At 32.8% G+C, this 25,461-nt stretch overlaps 2 protein-coding genes and 1 long non-coding RNA gene across 4 annotated transcripts in view; 2 read left to right on the top strand and 1 right to left on the bottom strand.

The window, feature by feature from the left end:
- Positions 1-8: 8 nt before the first annotated feature.
- Positions 9-6,183, top strand: LOC148610486 (uncharacterized). Its single transcript, XR_015924674.1, has 3 exons — positions 9-123; positions 3,061-3,155; positions 5,309-6,183. It is a non-coding gene; the product is annotated as an uncharacterized LOC148610486 (long non-coding RNA).
- LOC148610485 (vesicle-associated membrane protein 3-like) lies at positions 5,765-22,842 on the bottom strand. The gene is made up of 4 exons (XM_088595536.1): positions 22,737-22,842; positions 19,373-19,503; positions 18,555-18,698; positions 5,765-15,937 (listed from the first exon to the last, which is right to left on the bottom strand). Coding segments are annotated over exons 1-4 (348 nt in total). The 5' UTR covers positions 22,739-22,842; the 3' UTR covers positions 5,765-15,866.
- A 1,435-nt stretch (positions 22,843-24,277) lies between these two features.
- LOC148610484 (importin-7-like) overlaps positions 24,278-25,461 on the top strand; it is a 37,216-nt gene continuing 36,032 nt past the window's right edge. For both annotated transcript variants that reach the window (XM_088595534.1, XM_088595535.1), the window contains exon 1: positions 24,278-24,456. In XM_088595534.1, coding sequence (XP_088451660.1) covers positions 24,373-24,456 — 84 coding nt within the window. In that variant the 5' untranslated portion in view covers positions 24,278-24,372. The remainder of the gene's footprint in view (positions 24,457-25,461) is intronic.

The following is a 25,461-nucleotide window of genomic DNA, read 5'->3' as shown; positions in this document are numbered from 1 at the left end:
GTTAATTTGAAGAATTAAGGATCACAATGGACTTATTTTAAATACAATCAATTAGACCCTTGATTTGTGTTTACTTTTGAGGAAGGGACCAATTGCAGGACCGGATTCATACACTTTGAAAAGGTAGGGTTTTAGCCGAGGTTCCTCAGAAAAAAGGGGTGCTAGGACTTATTTGTCTTTTTTTTTTTTGTCAATTTCAAACATAAAAATGACAAATTTTCCAATAAAAAGGGGTGCCAAGCCAGCACTCCACAGTTTAGTTTAGTTTTGCACTTTTGGCTAAGGATGAAAAATGATATTAATGGAAACCGGTGGTTGCTATAGTGATTAAAAATGAAGAATCTATTGTTGATAGAACATTTTCTGAAAAAGGGGACTTTTCAAAGTATTTTGCAATGTTTTGTATATTTTCAATTTTGAAGGGGCTTTTTTTCAATGACAATTTGACTTCATTGTGAAAGTGAAAGTAAGTCAATTTTTTACCATGCTAAATTTAATAAGTGGATTACAAAGTGAAATAGCTCAAAATCTAACCGGCGATGCCCATATGAGGATGGGGTTTACGAAGGAAAAAGTTTGGACAGTTTCAGGGGATGAAATAAAAATTTAAGATATTTTGCGGGAAATTTGATATTTTTAAACCTGCTTTTATGAACTTTTTGGCAAAGTTTCGCATATTTTTGCATGGTTTCTATGGTAACCTTATTTGCTGTGGGTAATTTTTTTCCAGAAAACTTTTGCTGCATCTTGAAGGCCTTAGCTTGAGCTATTTCTAGATATATAGATATACAGATGCTTGACAATTTTTTAAAGTGGTAAATCTTACAGAGCATCAGATTACAAGACCAAAATTAGGCAGTTCTACTGTGGAGTGCTGGCGAACCACATGTACACTCCTCTGGATCTGCCACTAAACTGTTAATTAAGCTTTCCTCAAACCTTGCTTACCGTGAACTTTTTTAGTTTTGTGTAATTTATTAGATGGTATTTTTAATGTCACAATTGAATCCCCATGTGGTAGAACAATTTCTTTTATATTTTAACGCGTATGGAAAAACTACATTTCCGTATCTGTTTTCATCGAACTGAGGTAACTCAATATTATTTATAAGGAATGACTGTTTTATTTTGAAGAAATAACCTCAGTCACGTGGTGCAAACTAAATAACCTGGGTAGTATGTTATTTTCAAGTGTGCACCACAAGCATTGAGGATGTTTCAAATAGACCCAATAAAATGCGCAGTCATTTCTCGCAATTTAATTTTAGTATCAAATTCAACGAGTAAATCATTAAAAAATATTGATGACGTCACAGTCACATATTACAAGATGATGGACGATTTTTTTTCAATCAGAAAGCGAATTACTTCAGAAATTAAATTATTGTTATATATCCAAACCATCACAGTTATCATTATGTTAAATGATCTAAAACATACAAACGAAATATAAACCACAAACGATCCAACAAAGCCACAAGCCTAAAAACCAAGTATATATCTCCGGACACACACACGAACTCTATTCTCATTAACTTTAGACGATACAGAGAAGATATCAATAATTTGAACGAATAAACATAATTCTAAAGCATGCATGTGTTATGTTAGAACACGACAAAGTTTGCTGAGCTAATCAAATAGATATATAAATGCTAACCAGCTGATGGATTGACTCTTACAATGATATTTTTTTTTATAAATCTATAAATAGTTTTTTTTTTCTAAAATTGCAATGTTTTCACTGTAACAGTTATTTTGTTTCCCGAATTTAATTGTTACTACCATCTTTGCCTAAAATGAGGCAATAACTTATTCCGTTCTGTCTCAAAAATACGACTTGTGAATAAATAATGGAATTCATCCCCGATATCGGAGAAATCATAGATAGCATTTTCTATTCATCCTCGCAATAGCGTTTGTAAGTCTCGTCATGTGACTCCGTGGTCTAAGAGAATGGGTCCTAATCTACAATTCAAATGCATAGAGATTTGTCATTTTCAGAGCGTTGGTTTCAGTGTATAAAAGCAAAACATACCTCCGTGTAAAACTACCAATAAAAAAGACATTTATCTATTTCCACACCATAAAAGTGTTAAGAAAAAGCGTAAAATAGAAGATTTTGCATTGAAAAACATGGTTTCAAGATCCCAGAAGTAACTAATAAAATGCAGACCGGTCTTCGTATTTCAATACGTTCTACATCAGAAAATCCGGTAAGGAAAATGAAACTTGAACGAGACTTACAGATCCTATACCTTGCCGACTTCCCGATTCTATCGGATGTCCGTGACTTCCAGCTTTAAATTTTCATGAGGTAATAGATAAAATTAACGATGAAATTTGAATTTACCTTATTTTTATATATAATAAAAAGAGTTCAAATTTTATGTTGCCTTTAAAAACTCTTCAGCATATACACTTTTTGACATATTATTCATTTCAGAAGACAATTTTTTTTAATAAATTGGCCTTTCATTCTTAATTAGGGCCCCGCCATGAAAAGTAGCGGGCAAAACTGACAAACTCGTGTCCGGACTGTAACTTTTTTGTCATTCGACATGGGCTTTTGATATTTGGCATGTGTATAGATCACATAAAGACAATGTGTCACGTACCATTGATAGTGGATGTTTTAGTGACAAACTCATGTCTTGGCTGTAAATTTTCTGTCTTTCGGTGTAGGCTTTTGATATTTGGCATGTGGGTAGATCACCTAGATATGGCTTAATTGCCACAGAGATGGACGCCATCTCAATGATTCCTAGTTCAATACAAGGAATTAAGTTTTTTTGTTGAGTCATCTGGGTCATGTCAAATATTTGAAATACCAGACTCATTAAAAATGTTTGCTTTTCTCATCTGCTTTCAAAATCGTAATTTTTATCCTCTAAGCTCCCCTTTGGGAAGACACGAAACTTTTTAAAAAAAAAGTCACTAGATGAAACAGCACATTTTAGACCACTTTATATTAATCACATTGTCTGCCAGTCCGTTCGTTCGTTTGTCTGATTATCTTAATTGCGCAACCTTTTAACGGATTTCGGTGAATCGTTATAGGTAGGTTGGGTATTTTATGAATGCTTGCAAAGAGCAGGGGCGGATCCAGACGCTTTGAAAAGGAGGATGTCAAATGGTGTTCTTCAGAAAAAGAGGTATAGTAGGGCATTTTTCACCTTTTTTCAATTTTACCCATGAAAATAACAAATTTTCCAATAAAAATGAGGGGTGCTAACCCCTGCACCCTCACCCCTGGATCATCCACTGAAGAGGAATAGTAAAATATAGCAAGCATGTATCACTCAGGAAAGTTCAAGTCAATTTTTAACAACAAAAGTAAGTCAGTAAATAGCAATGATTTATACACTACAACCTAAGACTCTTTTACTATAAAAAATCTACGGTAACTCATTAACAAATATAGTTAGCAAGGTAACCTCTCTTATCTAAAAGTAAAGGAAGATTACCCTCCCAGTGCATATACGCTCATTTGGCAGATAACAAAGTCATTGTTGCTCATATATAAGGGAACTACAATTTAAGTTTTATTGGGGGTGGGGCTAGGATGAAATTTGAAATTAAAAGGCAGGATATATTATTGTCCTAATATTCTTTGTATAATCGGCACTGTAGAAAAAAAGCAGGACCTATATTTTCTCATTTTCTCAAAATTAGTTTCTAAAGAGCCTGAAACGCTCGTCTGATCGGCAGACAAAATTGGACGTTTGAAATATCATCATGTAATCATCAAAATCACAAATTCACAGGTGGCTGCACATCCGCTATTGACGGAAACTTGTCAGTTTGTTCGTTACATGAACCATTAAGCAGACAGATCAGGCGCGGATCCAAAAACGGGCGTACGCCCCCCCCAACACACACACTAGAATTTAAAAAAAATAATATCTTGATTTCACATAAGTTTTCCCCACAAAATGTTCTTTAGTTCTGTTTACGCCCCCAACCCTTAACTTGTAATCCTGTATCCGCTCCTGCAGATGTCACGTGAACGTTGTGTTTTTAAAATCATGTTTCATAAAACATGTTTACATTGTCAATAAAATGCAAAGAGTAATCAAGGGAACCAAGGTTATAACTTCTCATTCCGACCACAGTTGCTTGTGTACAGTGCGTATTAAAAATCGCTGGATATCCACCCTCTCTCTCCTAGGGTGTGTATGGTGATCCTTTATACTCATTGTACACAAGCCCTTGTGTTCCGACCAAAGGTTTAGTCAAATTTCAAATCCAATTTCAACCTGCCCAGTATGTTAACGCTACAGTGGTCCGAGGTGTACAGGTCAGGGAACTGTAGCAAACGTTTCTTTTCAAAGGAATTAAAGGCGGATCAGGGTAGGGGTCCAATTTGTGGGAAAATTGTGTTTGTTTAGAAACAAAATTGCAAGGGCAATAAATGCGCAAATGATAGCATGCGCCCCCTTTATATATAATTTCATGATCGATCCCATTTCATAAATTTTTTAACATCCCTCTGGATCACAAAGAATCTTTGAATTCATATTCCACGGCAAATAGAATGCCGTTGTCCTCAAGCTATTCATTTCAATGACATTTGCAGACGAGCGACTACAATGTACATAGATGCACACCCGTAACCAGGGGTGTGGTTCTTGGGGTGTTTGGGGTTCTTGAAACCATCCCCTTAAAAACAAATGAACACTATTAAAGTCGAAGTTTTGTTTGATTTGTGACTATTTTAATTTGATAGCACCTCGTGGTGCGAGGTACAGCTAGACTCGCTCCGTGAGTCTAAAGAACCCGGGCCCCCTCTACAAATTCCTGCCTACGGGCTTGAGATGCACGAAGTACTGCAGTACTATTTAGACTGAACTTGGCCAAAACTACAGGCTTATGGATAGAAACGTGTTTTTTTCAATCGTGTAGTATATATAATTATTCCATTCAGAGGACAGTTGCATTAGTCATTAATGCCGAAAAACGTCATATGACGTAACAATCGCGTCTGATTTTTTTCAGTGAATGAAATACCAGGTTATAATCTAAGCCAGTTAGGCCCCACCGATTACGATCGTTTCAAATTGGGTCGCTTCAAATCTTAAAAACTTGTTTGTGTTCATATTTATCTATAAAATTTGAGTCAATTGCGATCAATAGCAATAAGTCCAATCGTTCTCATTGACGCTAATTGCGATCGATCGCAATCGGTCTCACTATTGCACGCACTTGCTAGCAGCCTCGATATACAGCTCTGAAAAAGAAAACAATATGTCATGACATATGTTGCATTTTGTATATGATAAGTGAATTGGCTTTAATACTTTCGCAGGCAAAGTACAAAAACTTCAGACGTAAAGGAGGAAGCGCCTGGAGAATACAAGGTTCCAAAGACGCAAGTTAGAAATGATGCTGCTGCGAAAGATCAGAAGATGGAAACAACAAAGACGGAGAAGAAGTTACCAACTTATTCCGCAGCTAGATGAAAGATCGGTATGGTTAATAGACCATAAGTACGACATTTGGCGAGATGTTCAGAACTGGATTCCTACTGACTGGTACGAAAACATTTTTGCATATACATGTATGCAATATTTGAGGTCAGATGAAAAAAAAATTAACTTGCTTTTAATGAACGATTTAACAACCACCTAGTAAGTTTTTAAGGAGACTATGGTGACTTTTGCCTGATCCATGGATTTTGAAAGAGGGCCAAGTTAGGTTCAAGAAAAACAGGCGTCCACTACTGGTGACAAGTTGGAAAAAGGAGGCAATAAATACTTTAGCATAAATATATTCATGATTTATTATAAACATAATAACAGAAATAAAATTAATAAAACATAAATAATCATCAAGAGAAAATAATTTTTAAAAGCTACATCAATAACAATTACTGACTGGAATCAAATCAAGTCCTTTTTTAATATTAATGGAATGCAAGCCATTTTAGTAAGGGTTTCAAAGGGACATAACCCACCAACACCCGACAACCTGGTTGGTGGTCTCAATGGGGAAAGAGAAAGCAGACAAACATTTTACTTGGAAACTTATACTATTTTAAAGTATCCAAGTACTTACCGCGGCTCTAATAAATCAAATATTTGAATGTGAAGTCTACTGCTGTCCATTGCTCCAATTTGACAGTAAACCAGTCAGTCCGATGACAAATTTTAGAAAGTTACTCCCCTTTACTTAAAATTAAAACAGATGCGAAGCCGAAGTGGGAAATATGAAAAAGGACTAATTAAACAGTCAATGTCCTATCCTTTTACTTTTTCATCTGAAAACTGATAGTGCAGTTGACGGCTAAGGATTTTTAGAACTTTCATGGGCTTAAAGGGTATACGACTATACCATATGTTAGTGAAAAGATAAATCAGTCTTTTTAGAATATCGTATTTATCAAAGTAAAAAAAACGGTAGAGTTGTCCCCCATTTCGCATTAATTAGAGGAGGGGTCAAAGATCAATCGATCCCAATACACTGGGATAAACAGTGCAAGTGAAATCGTGCGTTGTAGGGATCGGAAAACATATTAACATGTGAAGATCATGTGTTTAGAATTTCAAAAATGTAAAAATAGAACTTTTTCCAACAAAAGTTGACTCTTCAATCACTGAACAAAAAATGCCCTTAATATTGGTTGAATTTAAAGCAAATTCTTATGATTAAGAGATAATAAGGCACCATGAAATATTACAAATGTATCTAAATATTTTGTAGTCAATAACACATCAAATAAACACAGCTTTCTCGAGAAGATCTGCATTATGAGATTAATTTGCTAATTTTCACATGCGCATTTGAACTATAATTGTATAATACGGAATAGTTTCCGGTCTGTTTATGAACAGAAATACATGTGAAATATCGAAATTACCTTACTTTACGGCGAAAAGACGTCAGGTTTTGAGGTTTATTTTTGAACGAACAAAAATCAAACATTGATATTTTTTTGTGTTTGTATTTGTCTTTATATGTTTAAATCTTCAAATAAAACGTTAAAAATTCAACCATAAATCAGTGATGGGACTCGGGGGTTCATGACAAGGATTGATTTCGTGATAATTGATAATACGTAAACTGTTAACTTTGATGCATGTGCATACATGTACATGTTGTCTCAATATTTATGTCTTATGATGTTGTTTGACATTATTTTCACTGCATGTGCGCCAGGCTGTAATCAGAGACATCAAATCAAAGAGATACTCTTTAATTCAGGGCCGTATTGGGGTGGGGTGCGAACTGATCACTGATAAGCAATTTTACTTGATTATCTGGTATGATTTCTCTTTAATTACAGGCTAAGACGTTAATCAAATTTGTTTTTTTTTTTCAAAAAGGGTGCGATCTCACCGTCACACCCCTCTAGCTACAGCCTTGTAATTACAAGTACTAGCGCGGTCTATACTGTAATGCAATATCCTCTGAATAAGTTATACTAAAAACAGTTGAAAGAGTAATCAAGGGAACCAAGGTTATAGCGGTAATCAAAAGAATATAATCCAGGGACAAAGACCAGACATGGAAAACACACACAACAAAGAACATAAAGTAACTAAAATCATACATACAAAGTAACAAAAGTAAATGAGCAACTCGGACTCCACTAAAAACTGGGAGCATGGACCAGGTGCACCGGTAAGGTAAGCGTCCTCTGCTTTTCTAGAAACACCCGCCGAGTTGCTCATAAAAAGTCAAGTCCGGGGTAGACAAACGAGGAAAGGTAAAGAAGAAACGGATTCCTTGTAAAAACACACAAAACTCAGGTTAAGGAAGAACAGACGCAGAACTAAGATTTTTTTTCTTCTCAAAAATATTCCTATATGAATAGGACAAAATGGAAACTTAGTTTTAAAAAAAATATTAGTTCAAGAGGGTCAGGGCATGAGCATATCAAGTATATTAGAAAAGGAAGTAGTCTAATCAAGACTTATACACAAGGGGTACAATCTACACATGTATCATAATTACGATTATGGTTATACTGTCTATAAGTTCTTATAAACTAACTTTTTTGCAGCGTTAACATACATGTACAAAGAAGTTGCCATGGGAAAATTGGTTTGATCATTGAATTGATTGACACTGTATAAGAAAATATCGTTACATGTACCACTGTTGTCATTTTTTGACAATACAACTGTAAAAACATCTTCGCAAGTCAAGAGTTACGGTCTTGTCCCTCCCTTCACGTCAAGGGAAGGGACGGGATCGTAACCTTTGCCTAGCGAAGACGCTGTATAAGCTAAGAACCGGAAATAAGCCACTCATCACTTGGAAACTTTTGATCCGTCTATAATGATAGTAAAGGCCTATTTTGTTTGAAATAACCCAATTACAAAAAAAAAAAACTCTTTGTAATGTCCTTTTTCACAGTCATATATTATGGATGACTTTTAAGCAATACCGGAGTTACATTGTCCAACCAATGAAGCTGGTCCACACTCCAGTTGTTTCTTTTAACCAAGCTTGGGTTGCTAATTAATTCTTTAAATTTGTATACGTTATTCTTATGATTATTTTTTATATTAATGCACTTTGTCTTTACTGTGGATATTCTGTTTTAGATCCAACCGTCTCCCTACCCTTTTCCTAAAAACGAACATAATTGGGCGCTCAATTATTGAATAATAGAAAAAAATATGTCAAACTATTATTTAGCTGCTTAAAAAACACTTAAAAACATTGATCATGTAAAAAAATAAGTTACTTTGGATAATAATATTCAGGCTTTTCTGTTGTACCAGCAGTTCGGAAACAGGACAGGTTGTCCAGAAAGTGATTTCGTATTTTACAGTTTTAGTATAATTAGTAGTTAACAAAATGAACTTCAAATTTATTTTGCTAAACGAATCGAGAACGTTGTGCTTATTTTATTTGTTATTCAACTGACTATTTAGATATTCAAAGTAATATTATAGAGTCTTATTATCTCTTAATCATTGAAAATGCATTAAAATGCAAACCATTTTGGGGGGCATTTTTGTTCAGTGATTAAATAGTCAAATTTGTCAGAAAAAGTTCTTTTTTACATTTATGAAATTCTATACACGTGATCTTTACTTATCACCGGTTTCCCTATACCTACAATGCAATATTTTACTTAAATTAACTATCAAAGTGTATTGGGGTCGATTGATCTTTGACCCCTCTTCCAATTAATGAAAAATAACAGAAAACTTTCCAGTTTCTCACTTTGATAAGTACGATATTCACAATCAACATTGATTTATCTTTTCACTGACAAAGGATGTATCTGTATAGTTACCCTCCAGGCACATTAAACTCGAAAACTAAACAGAGCACTTTATAAAACTTGTCGGCGGCTATGGAGAATATTAAAAACGGAAGAAACACTGAAATATAATTTTCAATACAAAGACTGCAAAAAACACAAAACAATATTTTGCAACTTATGACAAGGATCGAGGTAAATGTATTTTACAAAAAAAGTACAAAAAAATTTTTAAAAAATTATGATTGTGAAATTAATTTGACTTATGGCAATGATTAAACTAAATATCTATAATGATTGGTCATTATACGTTTTGCATTGACTATACATACTGGAAATTATCTTCCCATAAGTGGGTTATCTTTTCTACAAGCTAACATATTTTTAAAGAAAAATATGAACTTTATTCATTTTACACATATTGCTGCTAGGACGTTAAACCTCAACAAACAAACAAACAAACATTTGACAGAGGATTCCCAGTCTAAAGAAGGATAACCCATGCTAATGGGAGATAACTCTGTATTTAAAAAAAAAAAGCAGTCTCTGATCAACTTATTAACCTGCTTTTACTTCATTTGATTGCACTCTATAACTCAAATCTCTTCGGTGGGAACAGATATTTCTAATACTTTTAGTGGCATGTCTTATTAATTAGACAAAAGAAAAAATAGTCATTCAATCTATTGTTTTCTAATACTTTACATCTAGAAATTCTGAAAAGTGGGGCACTCCAGTGAATTCCATTTTTACCCTGTAATATCATTTTTATTCAATTTAATCTGCCTAAAAACATCAAAAACTCAATATAAAAATATATTATTCCAAATAAACAGCAGGACTAAGCCACTTGACACATCAAGCCCCTCCTCCCTCTAAATACTATTCTGTGTAAGAATCAGGCAATGGGTGGCAAGTCATAATTCTCAATTTGGTGTACTTTGCCTTAAATATATTCAATGCATCTAGAAAAAAACTGGAAGCTATTTAAATTTATTATGAAGCATCTGTGCCACAGATATTTTTTTACTACTTATATAATGAAAAAATGCAGTAAATTTTCCCACAATTTTTTTTTCAAAGTGCATTTCAACTGAATTTGACCTATCAAAATTTTGAAGAGGATTTAAAAAATCATTTTGTTGATTTTTCCTGGAGATTATCATTAAAGATTACAGCATTTTGGAGTCATTTTATAACCAATGTTAGTACACACAGACACGCAGACATACAGATAAATGAACAGAATGTGGAATACATCTAACAACAGGTGGCTGATTAAAATTTGCCCACTGTTGCAAAATCTAACGATATTATGACAACTGACAAATATGGTTTTGTTCTGATATTAGTTTTACTTTTAATCTTATAGCCATTAAATAAATTATATAACAAAAAAGGATACGGCGTATATGTCAAACAGTAATCAAAGGAACCAAGGTTATAGCGGTAATCAAAAGAATGTAATACAGGGACAAAGACCAGACATGGCAGAGTAATCAAGGGAACCAAGGTTATAGCAGTAATCAAAAGAATGTAATCCAGGGACAAAGACCAGACATGGAAAACAGACATACACAACAAAGAACATAAAGTAACTAAAATCATACAAGCAAAGTAACAAAAGCAAATGAACAACTCGGACTCCACTAAAAACTGGGAGCATGGACCAGGTGCACCAGTAAAGTATGCTGCAGCTGGCCCCAAAACATCATTATACACAGGTACAGCAAAAGAGTTGCACCTATGTACTCAAGTATCATAAAAAATAAACTGAAGGTGAAAACAAAACAAGATACATTGACATTTGACATAAAAAATTTGTATAGTGCTGTAAAACAAAGAAAGTACAAAATAAAAAATCACAGTAAATATAATATGGGACTCATTTTTACAGAAAAGCATCATGACAATTGTACACCAAGACCATCAGATGTGCATGTATTTTAGGCAAAAAAAATATATGTTTATTTCCTGTTACCGAACAACCTGTACTCATAACCGCCAATCTGAAAATATTTTGTTCCAAATTCTATAAAAATATCTTCTCCAATACAGTGTTTTTCCTAATTTCTGGAAATAAATTAGGTAGGCTTCATTAAGTAAATGGCTACTCCCAGCCAATTTTTTAGCACAAGAACAGGAGCTAGCCCAGCTATGTCTAAGAGCATGTTATGATCATCCTTTAAAAATGTATTTACACTGGGAATAAATCCAAGAAGTTTGACCAAGCTTGCTTAAAATGACATTTGTCTAGAAAAAAAAATAATACAACAGTTTTGAACTAGCGACCAGGTATTCTTGCCTTGATAACAGGAAACAGACATACCTGTAACTTTATTTTCATTTGGACTTTTAATACACGAGATCAGTTTTCATACACCAGTACACAAGAATTTTTTTCAAATGAAATTCACATAACTTTCACCAAAAATAAAATAAAAGAATTTTGTAACAAATTCATGTGAAATAATTCTTCAGGTAAATTTCATGTGAGACTTTTTTTCCCATGATAAACACAGACAAAAGTACTACATACGATAATCATAATTCTCATGTGTAAATATTGGCTTGCTAACATATGATAATCATAAGTTTGTAAACAAAGTAAAAAATAATTTCATATGATTATCACAGAACATGATATTCATATGTAAACTAAACCGTAAGTTAATGGTATCACACTTAATTCAATTAATAATATGAAGCATGTCATCTGAGTTTCATGTGTAGCATTTGCTGTATATATAATAAACATTGTTCCATCTGTAATAAAAAAATTCACATGTTTATCACAGGTGGTTGGGGACAATTTGTGGTTTCTCTGTTTTTTTTGTTTTTTTTTGGTTGAAACTGCATATTTGCATAGTGCTCCCTTGTATGCCTTATATCTGGTCATTCTATGCATGTCTGACCTGTTTTTAGCTTGTTTACCATCTCTGATATTTTCCCTCTATCTCTAAATACCGAGAAACCACAAAATTGTCCCCAAGCGCCCATCATTTTTAGCAAGGTAAATTCAAACTACAAATTTATATAGTCTATAAAAAAGGTCACTTTAATCAATTACTGACAAATTGAGAGGTAAAAATTATATAAAATAAATACATGTGTTCAGTGAAATCTGTTTAAACCAAAACAACTTTGGACTTTAAACTTGGTTTTGTTTAAACAGGTTTTTGGTTTACCATGGTTAAGAATGGATTTAAGTACCAGTCTGTATACAATTCAAACACTGCAAATGCTTAACTGATTCATAGTGAAGAAAAAATTACTAAACAAACAATTTTTTTTTTGGTCTACATATGCTATATTTTCATTTTAGTAACAATTATCCTTTCTGTAACCAGATTTGTATTTTTTGAGAAAACTATACATTTATCTCTCACTAACAGCAACCAATTCAAACAGAATCAAGAACGGTAACTCTTGCAAAGTGTCAATTTCTTGTAAATTCTACTTAATTTTAAACTCTTAAGTGCAAGAGTCAAATAACAAACTAAGACCAATTTTGTAGTCTGTAATGGCTATGGTAATGGTTACTGAATTAAATATACTTGCAACTTCAGTGAAACATGTTTAAACCAGAAACATTTGAAAATCATTCCTATCAGTTTAAGGAGGTAGACCTAGGGTAAGGGACATAACTCATGTGAGTCAGTGATATGTTTGTATCATATTCAATTTCACCAAACCTATCAAGCTTTCATTTGACACAGAATGAAATCAATCTAAGTTACTTTGATGCTTACATGACATAGATGTAAAATGCTGAATACAAACGTTGATTTTCAAGAGTTGTGTCCCTTACCTTAGGTCTACCTCCTTAAACTGATAGGAATGATTTTCGAATGTTTCCGGTTTAAACATGTTTCACTGAATTTGCAAGTATATTTGATTAAGTGGGTAATTTTCGTGGGGTGCCAATTTTGGCATATTTTAGTGGTCTGTCTAAAAACACCAAAAGAAATTCCGTGAAATATTTATTCTTGGCTAGGGTACCGTACTTTGTGCACCACTAAGCATCTGCCAAAATAAGAAAAAATGTCCACAATTTTTCGTGTACTTTTTTGGCTAAAATTCAACAAAATTTATACCTGCCAAAATAACCCACCACATAGTACACTTTATACAGTATTAAAAATGAAAAATAAAATGAACATCTACTCTGCACATCATACAGACATGTACTTGATGAAATGTAAAAAAAAAATGAGAGAAAATAAAAAAGTTTGACATTAATATTTATGTGCATAAGTTAGGACTTTACTTCAATACAAAAATACTAATCATGTATATTGCAATTACATATGCTGTACATATATGTTTCAAGAAGTAACTTTTGATCAACAGCATTATAATCAAAGTACTTCAATTCCTGAGTACCAATTTTCGAGGTTCAGGGAAAATGCAATTTCATGAATTCTTGAGTTTGTGGTTTTGAAGTTTTCAGTAATGTGTACACATCAATGGATATCTACTATTCGTTGGGAACCAAATCTAATTGTTTGTCCTACCCAAGAAAATTGGTACCCCACAAACAATAGTACTTTCACAGTATACACGAAGATCTAAATCCAAAAATTAAATGTATACAAGAAGCACTCAAAACCAAAACTATTGAAACAGGAAGCTAAATCCATCACTAAGATGTTCTACCATGTTGCAATACAATGAAAGAAGCCTCAGTGTTTTTGGTATTTTGAAATTTGTAATACTGCAAATCTGGTCAGCTTCTACATGAAAAGTGAAACCTGTCTAAACTGAAATCATTTTGTACTAAAAAATTTGTTCCATTTCATCAAATGTCGGGTTAATTCAGATTAAAAAAATATTTAATCTGGCACTAAAGGATTAAAAATTGCAAGGTTTACAGTGGCGGTTCCAGAGTTTTAGGTAACAGGGTACCAAAAAAATTTGTTGACAAGATCACAGGTGAGGATCACGAAGTGATCTGAATTTGCTAGGGGGATTAAACCTCAAATCCTGCATTCTGTGGGTATCTTGAACTATAAAATATAGGGGGAAAAATTTTTCAACAATATCTAAAAATTGCAATTTTCAAAAGGGGGCCGGGGCCGGGGCTGCCCCCTGGCTGCCCCACTGGTATAGACAAGTATCAATTTATTTAGGGTTTGGTTTGAATAGGATACTAGGATACTGTGAAAGTACTATTGTTTGTGGGGTACCAATTTTCGTGATTTCTGTGGATGGGCCAAACCACGAAATTGGTTCCCAACAAAAAGGAGAATCCCATAGATGTGTGAACTGAAAACCTCAAAACCACAAATTCAAGAATCCACGAACTTGTGTTTTATGCCTAATCCATGAAAACTGGTATCCATGAATTAAAGTACTCTCACAATATTTAAACCCACACTTTACTACATGTGTATACATACTTTATATATATCATCATTAAGATAGGTTAGATCATATTATAAATGTTCATTCATAAATTAATATAAAAAGTCTTGATTCAAAAGGACATGATATTGATCAGATAAAAATGCCCTAATTTTGAGATAGGTATACAATATCTATAATTATTTGTCTATATTTCTCTCCTATGGCACATTATATCAACAAATCTATTTTATTCAATTTTGTATATTATGTTATAATAGCAAATGGAACCTTAAGGGATAATGGTTGGTCTGTAATTGAAAAGCAGTTATTGAGTGGGGCAGAAACAATGCCCCACTCAATAACTGCAAAAAATTTGCAATGTTGCAATATTTGTTCAATTGTCTATTGTCACCAAACAGTCAGAAATTGCACATACCCACTCAATTTCTACTAAAAAAATTACAGCTCTACATATTGTACAAGGGTTTAATTTAAGGTAAAAATTGGGTTCAATATTCGAATGTACAAAAATAGTAGTACATGTATAAAATCAATCTTTGTTTCTTCAATTTCTTTGCAAGACTCTCCCAACTCAAGATGCCTTCTTTCACCTTAAAAACTCTTGGATCTTAAATTATATTTGATGAATATCCTTTGTGCTGTCCTTTACGAAAATGTTAAAACTTCCTTCAAATATTGGTTTCCCAGCGGAATAAAAATTCCATTGCTATGAAATATATCAATGTATGTACATGTAATGGCTTTCTCTCTTCCATTGCCACGGAATGTTTATGAACATGCATTAGAATACTCCCTTCAATTGTTATAAAATGTAGAAGACTACATGTAATTACTTTCATTCTTCAGTTGTTATGAAATATACATGTAATTACCTTCAATATGATAAACTTGAATATACTCTTCAATTGTTATAAAATGTACATGTAATTGATCACTCTTCAACTGCTATGAAATATATATAAATATAAAAAGATGTAATTGAAATCACTCTTCAATTGCTATGAAATGTACATGTAATTGATCACTCTTCAAATGCTATGAAATGTTCATGTAATTGATCACTCTTCAATTGCTATGAAATGTACATGTAATTGATCACTCTTCAAATGATATGAAATGTACATGTAATTGATCACTCTTCAAATGCCATGAAATATACATGTAATTGATCACTCTTCAAATGCTATGAAATATACATGTAATTGCTTTCAATATGATATACTTGATTTTACTCTTCAATTGTTATGTATTATGTACATGAAATTGATTTCCCTCTTCAGTGAGAAGTAATTGATGATCCATTTTTATTATGTCCACCTGAGTCTTTATCCCATGGTTTAACTGTAACTGAAATGAAAAAAAACCCAAGAAATCTGTGAGCAATAACTCAATACGGATACCCTTACTTTCCAGCACAATATAAGGAATGTAAATAATGTCCTGGGTTGTAGCCAAATTTTCTGAAAAAGAATCCTATCGTATGGCATACCTACATTTCAAGCCGCTGTGATGTGTAGTTGCTGTGAGAACTGTGATACGAGATGGTTTCACATGTACAGTAAAAGCAATACAAACCAAACTCCTTTCAGAGATAAGGTTTTGTTCACTTAAGACATTTGGTGTTACACAGAGGTGAAGCAGAAATGGCAGAGCAGTTCAAATTGTGCAATTTATATGAAATTTTAAAATATGGGACAACACAGCTGCCTGCAGACAATTTGTCCCAAGTCTAGGATAACAAGTGACATATTTATGGATAAAGCTTCTCATAATTATAACTTTGTCTATAACTAGTTCTAACATCAACCAAAACTTCATGTTTGAACTATAATGTAGTGCAACACACATCTCATTTCCAAACGTTTTTCCACTCAGCCATTTGTTCTAAAATATCTGTTTATTGACATCAATCTAACCTACATTATCCATCTGGCAGATTCAACAACAAATGCATTTTAGAATGAATTGCATTCGCCTTTTTGTATTGATACTTGATAAAAATGCAATATTATCAGAGTCAATATCAGGACCTCTTCAGCTATTTTCAAGAAATTAAATATATTATATACAAGGACACATTGCATAGTCTTTTTCCCTTTGGGGGAAGGGGACTTTTCAAATGAATCTACATGTACATGTGCATGATGTATCTTTGAACAAATACATGAAATATTCAGTATTCTAATATTAAATACTTCAAACTTTTGAGACCACGCCTGTGGTAAAACAGGAATTAACATATGGCCAATGTCATATACACATGACAATCTTAATTTCCATACAATATACTGTAAAAGTACTATTGTTTGTGGGGTACTAATTTTCATGGTTTTCGTGGATAGGCCAAACCACGAAATTTGGTTCCCAATGAAAAGGGGATTTCCACAGATGTGTTACTTGAAAACTGCAATACCATGAATTCAAGAATCCATGAACTTGTATTTCTCCCGTAATCAATGAAAATTGGTATCCATAAATTAAAGTATATGTACATTCACAGTAGTAATATAGTAACTAATAGTACACAGGGAAAATTGCAACATATGTTTTTCATACATGTATGTTTAGGAAACACTTGAAAGACATGTTTATCATATGTTTTTCATACTTTTTAAGACCACCATTGAAAACACATGAAAAACATATGTTATGGACTAACAAACTAATTCATGAAAAATAGGTAAATCAAATGGTAATTATATGATCAGAGTACTGTTTTTTTTTTCAAACAATTGATGAAATTATTATGCATATAGTAAAGTAGGACATGTCTTATGTGAAGAAATTCATTATTCTTTGCTAAAGTTAAAGTTAAAGACTAAGAGTTAGAAATAGTAGCTTGCCCGCCAGCCCGAGACTGGCTAATTTTAGTAAAAAATCTATATAGCCATATAGTAAATGTATTGAAAAATTGTATTCAGGACTGGCTAGAATTTGAGTGAGTTTCCTACCCTGATTATATGTCTTCCATAGGACTAAAGATACAAAAAAGGTTTGCGTATCATATAATTTAAAAAAAACTTTTGTTTCCATGTGATTTGTATAGGCACAAAAACATAAAATTTCATATAAATGGTCTTAAACATATGTTTGCATGTTTGAAAACATGTTACAATTTTTCCTGTGTAGGTAAGTTTCACCCACTTTTACCAACATCACAGTGGAAGAGTAATCAAGAGAACCAAGATTCCATTGGAAATTAAAAGAATGTAATCCAGGGACAAAGACCAGACATGGAAAACAAACAAACACAACAAAGAACATAAAGTAACTAAAATAATACATACAAAGTAACAAAAGTAAATGAGCAACTTGACTCCACTAAAAACTTGGAGCATGGACCAGGTGCACCCCCCCCTCCACATGTATTAGTAAAGATGAAATGATTCATCGCAATATCAATGTATCATGATACTTTTGGTCAAGATAAGATATAATATATTTGACTGAGATTTTGATATGATATGATACTGGTAAAATTACTGTTTTTTTTTTCAAACAATTGATGAAATTATTATGCATATAGTAAAGTAGGACATGTCTTGTGCGAAAAAATTCATTATTCTTTGCTAAGATCAAAGTTAAAGACTAAGGATGAAATCTGGCTTTAACTAAAATTCATCATATTTAAATCTGTTTAATATTCTTTTTCCAAATAGAAGAAAATATAAAGGCCAGCATACCGTTTTGTTACAAAATTGTATTGAAATGTATTGTATCGTCACCCTTGTATCACTATACATATGATATTATGAGGCAGCCCTAGCAATAGGGAATCAACATAATTCACAGAGACTCCATTATCATTATCAGATCAAGGACTGGCTATTTTTGCCTTTATATACCCCTGCTTTTGCTTGTAATAAAATAGGGTGACATAAATTGCCAGCCAATAGTTAAACAGTGATAAAATCAAGTCTCAGAGATTTATTTCTTACCTATATAAATACAGATTTGTACTTACATAAGACAGCTAGAACTATCACTGCTATAATAGCTGTGATAACTAATATAAGAATGCAGGTCATTTTGAAATTTTTGCAGCACATTTTTCTTCTAAGCTCTTTTGATCGAGTTTTAAACTGTACAGAACTGGCAGTCAATTCATCTGAAACAAAAATAAAAGTAAAGTAAAACCTGCCTAATCCAAACCCAGATTTGTTCTGACGTCCCAACATTTCAATTTTAATACATTTCAATCCTGTATAAACCATACACATCATTTTAACCAATCAAATCATTCATACCTGCCAATCCCTGAAAATATCCATGGTGTTTTACTAATGAAAAAGTCCATAAGCAACCAAAAAAGCCACTTCAGGGCCTTCAAATTCATCAAAGTTATCTGGCTTATCATGACAAAACAAATCTAATGCACCACATACTTGAATCTTTTGTTGTAAATTGTGGTCAATTTTGCTCTTCGAATATCTAAATTTTTTAGCTCTCATGGGGGATACCCAAACAAATTGTGAGACTTAGCAGGTATGATCATTCAATCCCAAAAGGTTTCAATTTAGAAGGTTTCAGTGGTTTTTTTTTAAATTCTCATCATGCTAATGTTAATTTGTTCTTCTTGCAATCATTTACCAAAAATATTCTACCAATGCATGGATGCTGTCACATAAAACTATTTGCAAATTTCATTTGCTTATGGACAGCCATTCAACTTTGTTACTTAACAAATAATTAACAAGAGGGAGAAAAATTTTCACACTGATATTCTGGAATAAATATTCAGGCAAAAATCATGTATAAAAAATTTCCAACACCAAATAATACCTGATCTTTCCTGAAGATCTTCTATTTTTTCTCCTCTTTCAAGTACTTTTTCTACATTATTCTTCAGCAAGTGAGTCACTTCGCTTACCTCCCCTTGTAAACGGTCAAGGTTATCTGTACTGCGGTTAGCCCTAGAGAAAAAAATAAACCTTTCAGTATTCAGGGATTAATTGATTTTGAACTACAAAATATAATAAGAATGGAAATGGTAAATATGTCCAAGAAAAAACAACCCCACCGGGATGAAAAGCATCGGTTCGAGGCCACCCATGGGTCTTCAATGAATGGCGAGGAAACTTTAACACCATTGGACAGGCCACAGCTGCCCTCAAAACAACATTATACACAGGTACAGTGAAATAGTTGCCCCTCCCATACTTCAGCAACGTAAAAAGTAAAGTAAAATGAAGACTATTAATATTCAGTGATCGCTCACCTGTTCACCATTGAAAGTATTGCCATATTCAACTTGTTATATCATTTTGTATTTATAATCAAAATATTAGTGAAATATGTATACAAATTCAGTAACTATGGTTTTCTGGATAACAGGGGAAAAAAATGAAAAAAATCTTCAAAAGTGCATTTCAGGGAATATCATTCCATGAAAAATAGACTTTTCTGAAATTTTCACCAGATAGATTTTATTATACTGAACACTTTTCAATTACAATTAATCATCAAACTGAAAAACAGGCAAAACCTGGAAAACAATATTTAATGACACTTTCAGGGCCCATAACTCTGGGGTCAACAGATTATTCTGAAATTTGCATCAATAGATCTGTCAATACTGAACAGAATAGCTAAAAGAGTAATCAAGGGAACCAAGTTTCTAGCGGTAATCAAAAGAATGTAATCCAGGGACAAAGACCAGACATGGAAAACAGACATACACAACAAAGAACATGAAGTAACTAAAATGAACAGTAAATGAGCAGCTCTGACTCCACTAAAAACTGGGAGCATGGACCAGGTTCACCGGAAGGGTAAGAATTTTTCTGAAATTTGCACCATTGATGGATCTTGTCTTTTTTTTTCTTTTTGTTCTTACAGATGGAATTGCCAAGCTAGCTACTATACTTTTGAAGAAAATTACAAAAAAAGCTGCAACATATCTGTAAAAATTGCATAAAAGGGGCAATAACTCATAAATATAATTCAAACAACTTTAAATTTTCAAGGTAGCTACATGTACATGTAGATCTCATCAAGACAAAGTGCTTAAGAAGTCTCAGCATTCTTCCATCCGTTAATGTTTCAAAGATACTAGTCTATAAATATATGGTCAGACTTATTTGCTATTTGATACATTAATCATCTCTTTTCTTCCTTCTATCTACTCTCAATCATATGATGATAAGCAATCCCTGGGAAAATTTGTCAAAAATATCATTTTCACTTGGCATATCTTGAAAAAAAATGAAACAGATTTTTCAGAAATTCACATGTATATGATAGATTTTAAGATGCTTAATATTAAGGCAGATGATAGCAATAACGACAGACGCCAGGTGATGACACTTTAAAACCAGGTAAGCCAAAAACTCCAAAAAAAAATCGATGTTTGCCTTTCAAGGCTAATAACACTTACAAGGAGTCGTCCTACAACTTTGACCCAATAGAGACTTTTAAAGGCCTTATTAAAAGGATAATCTCATCTGTTGAAAGTCTTTTCCTATCTCTTATATTTTCAAGATATTAGCCGAAAATTGCAAAATAAACCTCATATTTCACCTTTCAAGGGCAGAAACTCTCACAAGGAGTCTTCTAACAATTTTGACCCAATGGAAACTTTTGTAGGTCTTATCAGAAGGATCCTTTCCTCAATTCAAAGTTTTTTTTCTACCTTTTATAGTTCTCAAGATAGTGCCAAAAACTACAAAATACCATCATATTTTGCCTTCCAAGGGCAATAACTCTAACAAGGAGTTGTCTGACAATTTTCACCCAAGGAAAACTTCTGTAGGACTTATCCTAAGGATCATTTAATCAATAGAATTTTTTTTCTATCTATTATTGTTTTCACAAAAAACAAATGTATTGGCTGAAATCTGCATTTTTCGACTTTCAAGGCCAATTACTCTTTCAAGGAGTTGCATGCCCAACAACTTTGATCCATTATAGACTTTGGTAAAGCTTTTCAAGCTGAAGAAGGGAGGCCACACTTACTTTCCAGTATCGCTTATGGTTTTTGAGATATATGTAGAAATTTATGACTTGACCTCTGTGGTCTAAAAATAGCAATGATGGCCATATTTTACACTTGTCAGATCTAAATGAAGTTTTTTTAAGTAGATACTTTAAGGGTATTGGTGACCAAGTTTTGGTAAAAATCCAATTTTGTTTTTATCAATTGATAAAAAGGATCTAATAATAAAAAAAAAATTCAACTGAAAAGTTTATTTTGTGATAAGTATTACAATTCATGTCCCACTTGCATAAATTCCTTATGAAATGTCATATAACATTTCATTTGAACATCATTGACTTCTTTGTATGACATCTTTAACACCCCATGATTTATCTCACCCCTGAGTGAGATATAAGGAAATCTCATGAAAACATGAATATTCAGTCAGATATGTTGATGTTTATGTACAAAGTAGCATAAGCCTGGCAGGCCAGTCCTTGGATCCGTGTCTGACTGTAGTATAAATTTAGTATTAGAGCTGTTAACACTCTTATGAGTATTATTAATCAGACTCACCCTTTCCCTCATGCCGTCCATGTGGAATAAAATACATTTTGTAGGTTGTAATTGTTGTAGTTGCTAGTATTTTTTACTTGCTTGTATAAAGAAGTACATATATCCAATTTAATAAATGGGGTGATTTTACAAAGAGGTCTAATGACAAAATTATTTGCTCATATTCTATCTTGTCTTCTTTCAGTTTTCTACCATTCCTTCACTATCAAAGATTAAATGTCAAGTGTCTAATATGAATTTACAAAATGATGATGATGATAAATTTAAACAAGTTGATGATGGAAACCAAACATACATGTATACACATTTCAAAACTATTTACATTTGATAACTATTTGGTGTAGGTTATGCCTTAGTTATGGACAGAAGATAGGGTAAGGGCTGGTTCTGTGGCCAGCACTTTGAATTCCTCTACTGAATTGGCTGGAGTGTACTGAATTGGTACTGGTAGTTTATTCCATAGCATAGTGTAAGTGTGTGGAGGAAAAATGAGCTTTTGTAGCAGTCTTTTGAGGTATGACTATGAATGTACTTTTTAAGCCGTCTGGGTTGCTGTATCGTATAAAAGAAAACCAATCGATCTATCTTGTCTTAAATGAAAAAAATATTAAAAAAAAACTAATCTTCTCAAAGTTTCAAATCAGTAGTACTTACATTCTCTCTAAAAGCGCTTCCAAATCTTATTATGGTGATATAAACACGTGAAAATGACAGAACACCTTCCTTTTTAAGGTCGGTATCGGGTGGTTTCGCCCTATTTACATGTTCGCCCTGAGTTGTTTCGTCCTGATTGGTGAGTGGTTTCGCCCTTCTCAATTAACAGGTAAATGATTGATGTTTTAATGAATAAAAGGTATTGTTATTCACGATAAACTAATTAGTACTCTAAACAAAAATAAAAGAAATCGTTAAAAAAACATTTTTGCAGAAAAGAAGTAATTAATCCTAATTAAGGAGCAATTCGGTATTTTATTGAAATTTTGATTGGTTTTTCAATTGTTAGGAAAATTAATATAACGGACATTGTTATTACAGAAATATTCTTCAAACAGTAATTGACAATAGATGTTATTTTCAGCTTTAACTCAGCTTGCAACCTTTTGATCTTCAAAAAATTGTCGAAAATGTATAAAAGACATAAGTTCGAACTGGCATATTCATTCTTGAATTCGCATCTTGACATGTCCTTATGGCAGACAACTTGCGTATTTCTTGTAACCAGACAGACCGATCTCGTCAACATGCCATGACTTGTGATGCATGTAACAGATGGCAGCACCGTACATGTGATACAGGTAGGGAATGCTTTATCTAATTTAGAATATCATTTTTTTTATTTAAAAAAAATCTAAAATTTTTACATCAAAGTTCTTTCATAGTCTTCCAACAATTTTCTTTTAATCATTTAGTTACATTAACAGTCTTATATTTATTGTCTCTTCTTTTATCTTGGCTAACCTGACAGGGCAATTGTTATTGTTGTTATTTTTTTTTATGTTTTTATTCATTAAAACTTTATTTTGATTATAATCTGTTTTATTATGCCTATCTGATGCATTTGCCTGATTTATGTTGTATAATACATATTGATAAATATACTTAATAAATAAATAAATCAAAGCTTTTGTTTTGTCATTTGTATGCAATCCAACTGAAGACAACAAGTATATACATATATAATGCTGCTACACATTCAAAGAAAACTAGGAAAGACTTCAGCAACAGTTTATTAATTGATGAGTTATAAGAGTAAAAACATATTAAGAGTTCAACAGAAAACAACAACAACATAAAAGACAAAATAAACCAAAATTAAAAAAAAACAGCAAAAGAACAAAAAAAAACAAAAAAAAACAAGACATTATTTGGTAGATATTAATTGGTTGTGCAGTTTTACATTTGACTTAGTTTATTTCACTATTTTATTTTGATATACAAAAATCAGGGCGTAACCACCGAGGGCGAACCGGAATGAGGGCGAAACAACCCGGATTATTTAAGGTCAAAGGTAAAAGTGTCATGACTTCAATGTCGTAAATTGACACATTTATTGGATTGAAATAGCATTTAATAACAATTTCACGAGATATTTATAAACAACAAAAACATTACAAGACTAATTAACTAGTCTTATTTGTTTCTCTTTTGCAAAATAATTTTTTCCTCATTAATTTTTACGACATGAATGTCCTTTCTTGGCGCGATCATCGGCATGGTTCTTGACAGGGTCCGAAAAAGACCGAAATTTTAAAGAATACAGCACCATATCCTTAATAGAACAAAAAAAATAATGGATGTCAATAGTATCGTTGAGGCCCTTAGGGCTACGATGGATGTGAACAATAGGGAACAAGCAGAAAAACAGCTATTTGAGGTGAGAATCCACAGACACGTTTTTCAAAATGGCCGACAACATGTGCTCGATGAAGTTGAGTCACAAAACGGGTATAAAGAGTCATCCCTATGCCACATCCGTATTTTCAATCAGTAATTTATTTTATACTTATATATTTACAAGATTTTACAGATCGACAAGTATTTGAAATGTCTTTTAACAACTCGTGTATTTTGAACATGTGATGATGTAAAATAGTGTAAATCAAAAGTTTGTTCATTCTGGAGCTGATCTTGGATAAAATTCACATTGAAAATATAGGAATCTACTTAACAGTTTTTTTTTGACAATATTTCAACCTGAAATGGAGAAAGGGTGTGTTTGCACTTATCTGTTCATTGTGTGGCAGGACGGCCTACCTGTGTTGTAGTAGGTGGTGATATTTAAATAGCCAGTTAATTGACTTGGCTGAAGGATTAATTCTTTAGCCGAATCGGTGTGTCGCTGGCTTGTCACCAAGCTGTCTAGGGTTAGATCCTCGGTGGCGGAGTATAATTTTGGGAGTCAAATAATGCTTTCCTGTTACAATTGTTAATAAAACTTATATACCTGGAGTTTGGACTACCACTGCCATTTCGTACTTTGAAATAGCACTGTTCAAGTTAAAATTGTTCATTGGGTTGTGGTCTTTTTTAAAGCTTTGGTATATTTGTCATTTTTAGAATTAGAATCTTTTTAAACATGAAGTTGCTCAATAAGAGATTTTGAATGTACAGCTTGACTAAACTTGGAGGGGTATTCTTAGGGAATACTAATTTCTAAACCCCTGGCCACACAGTAATTTTGTTACTCTTATTGCAGCTGAATATTGGCTATTTCTCCTGGAGGCTTTTCCCAAAATGTTAAAAAATATTTTTCTTAAAGGAAGGAAAATTTCCAATTGTCAGGCATAATATTTTGAAAACCAGGTTAAGAAGCCAGTGAAATGTTCCACAAGACATGATTTCTTGGCCCAGTGCTTTGTTCACTTCTGGGGAATGTTTT

This window comes from Perna viridis, chromosome 8 (genome assembly GCF_037379345.1).
Source record: "Perna viridis isolate PV_CMFRI_1.1 ecotype Kerala chromosome 8, ASM3737934v1, whole genome shotgun sequence".
NCBI classification, from domain to species: Eukaryota; Metazoa; Mollusca; class Bivalvia; order Mytilida; family Mytilidae; genus Perna; species Perna viridis.
Note: the sequence above shows the minus strand (reverse complement) of the source record. Positions and strands in the feature narration are given on the sequence as shown.

What these genes read in the sequence shown, in the direction of transcription:
- LOC148610485 (XM_088595536.1), bottom strand. An exon ending in AGATCTTCAGGAAAGATCAG is followed by an intron (nt 18,699 to 19,372) that starts GTATTATTTGGT and finishes TTTTTGTTTCAG; the next exon opens with ATGAATTGACTGCCAGTTCT. An exon ending in GATAGTTCTAGCTGTCTTAT is followed by an intron (nt 15,938 to 18,554) that starts GTAAGTACAAAT and finishes TTTTCATTTCAG; the next exon opens with TTACAGTTAAACCATGGGAT.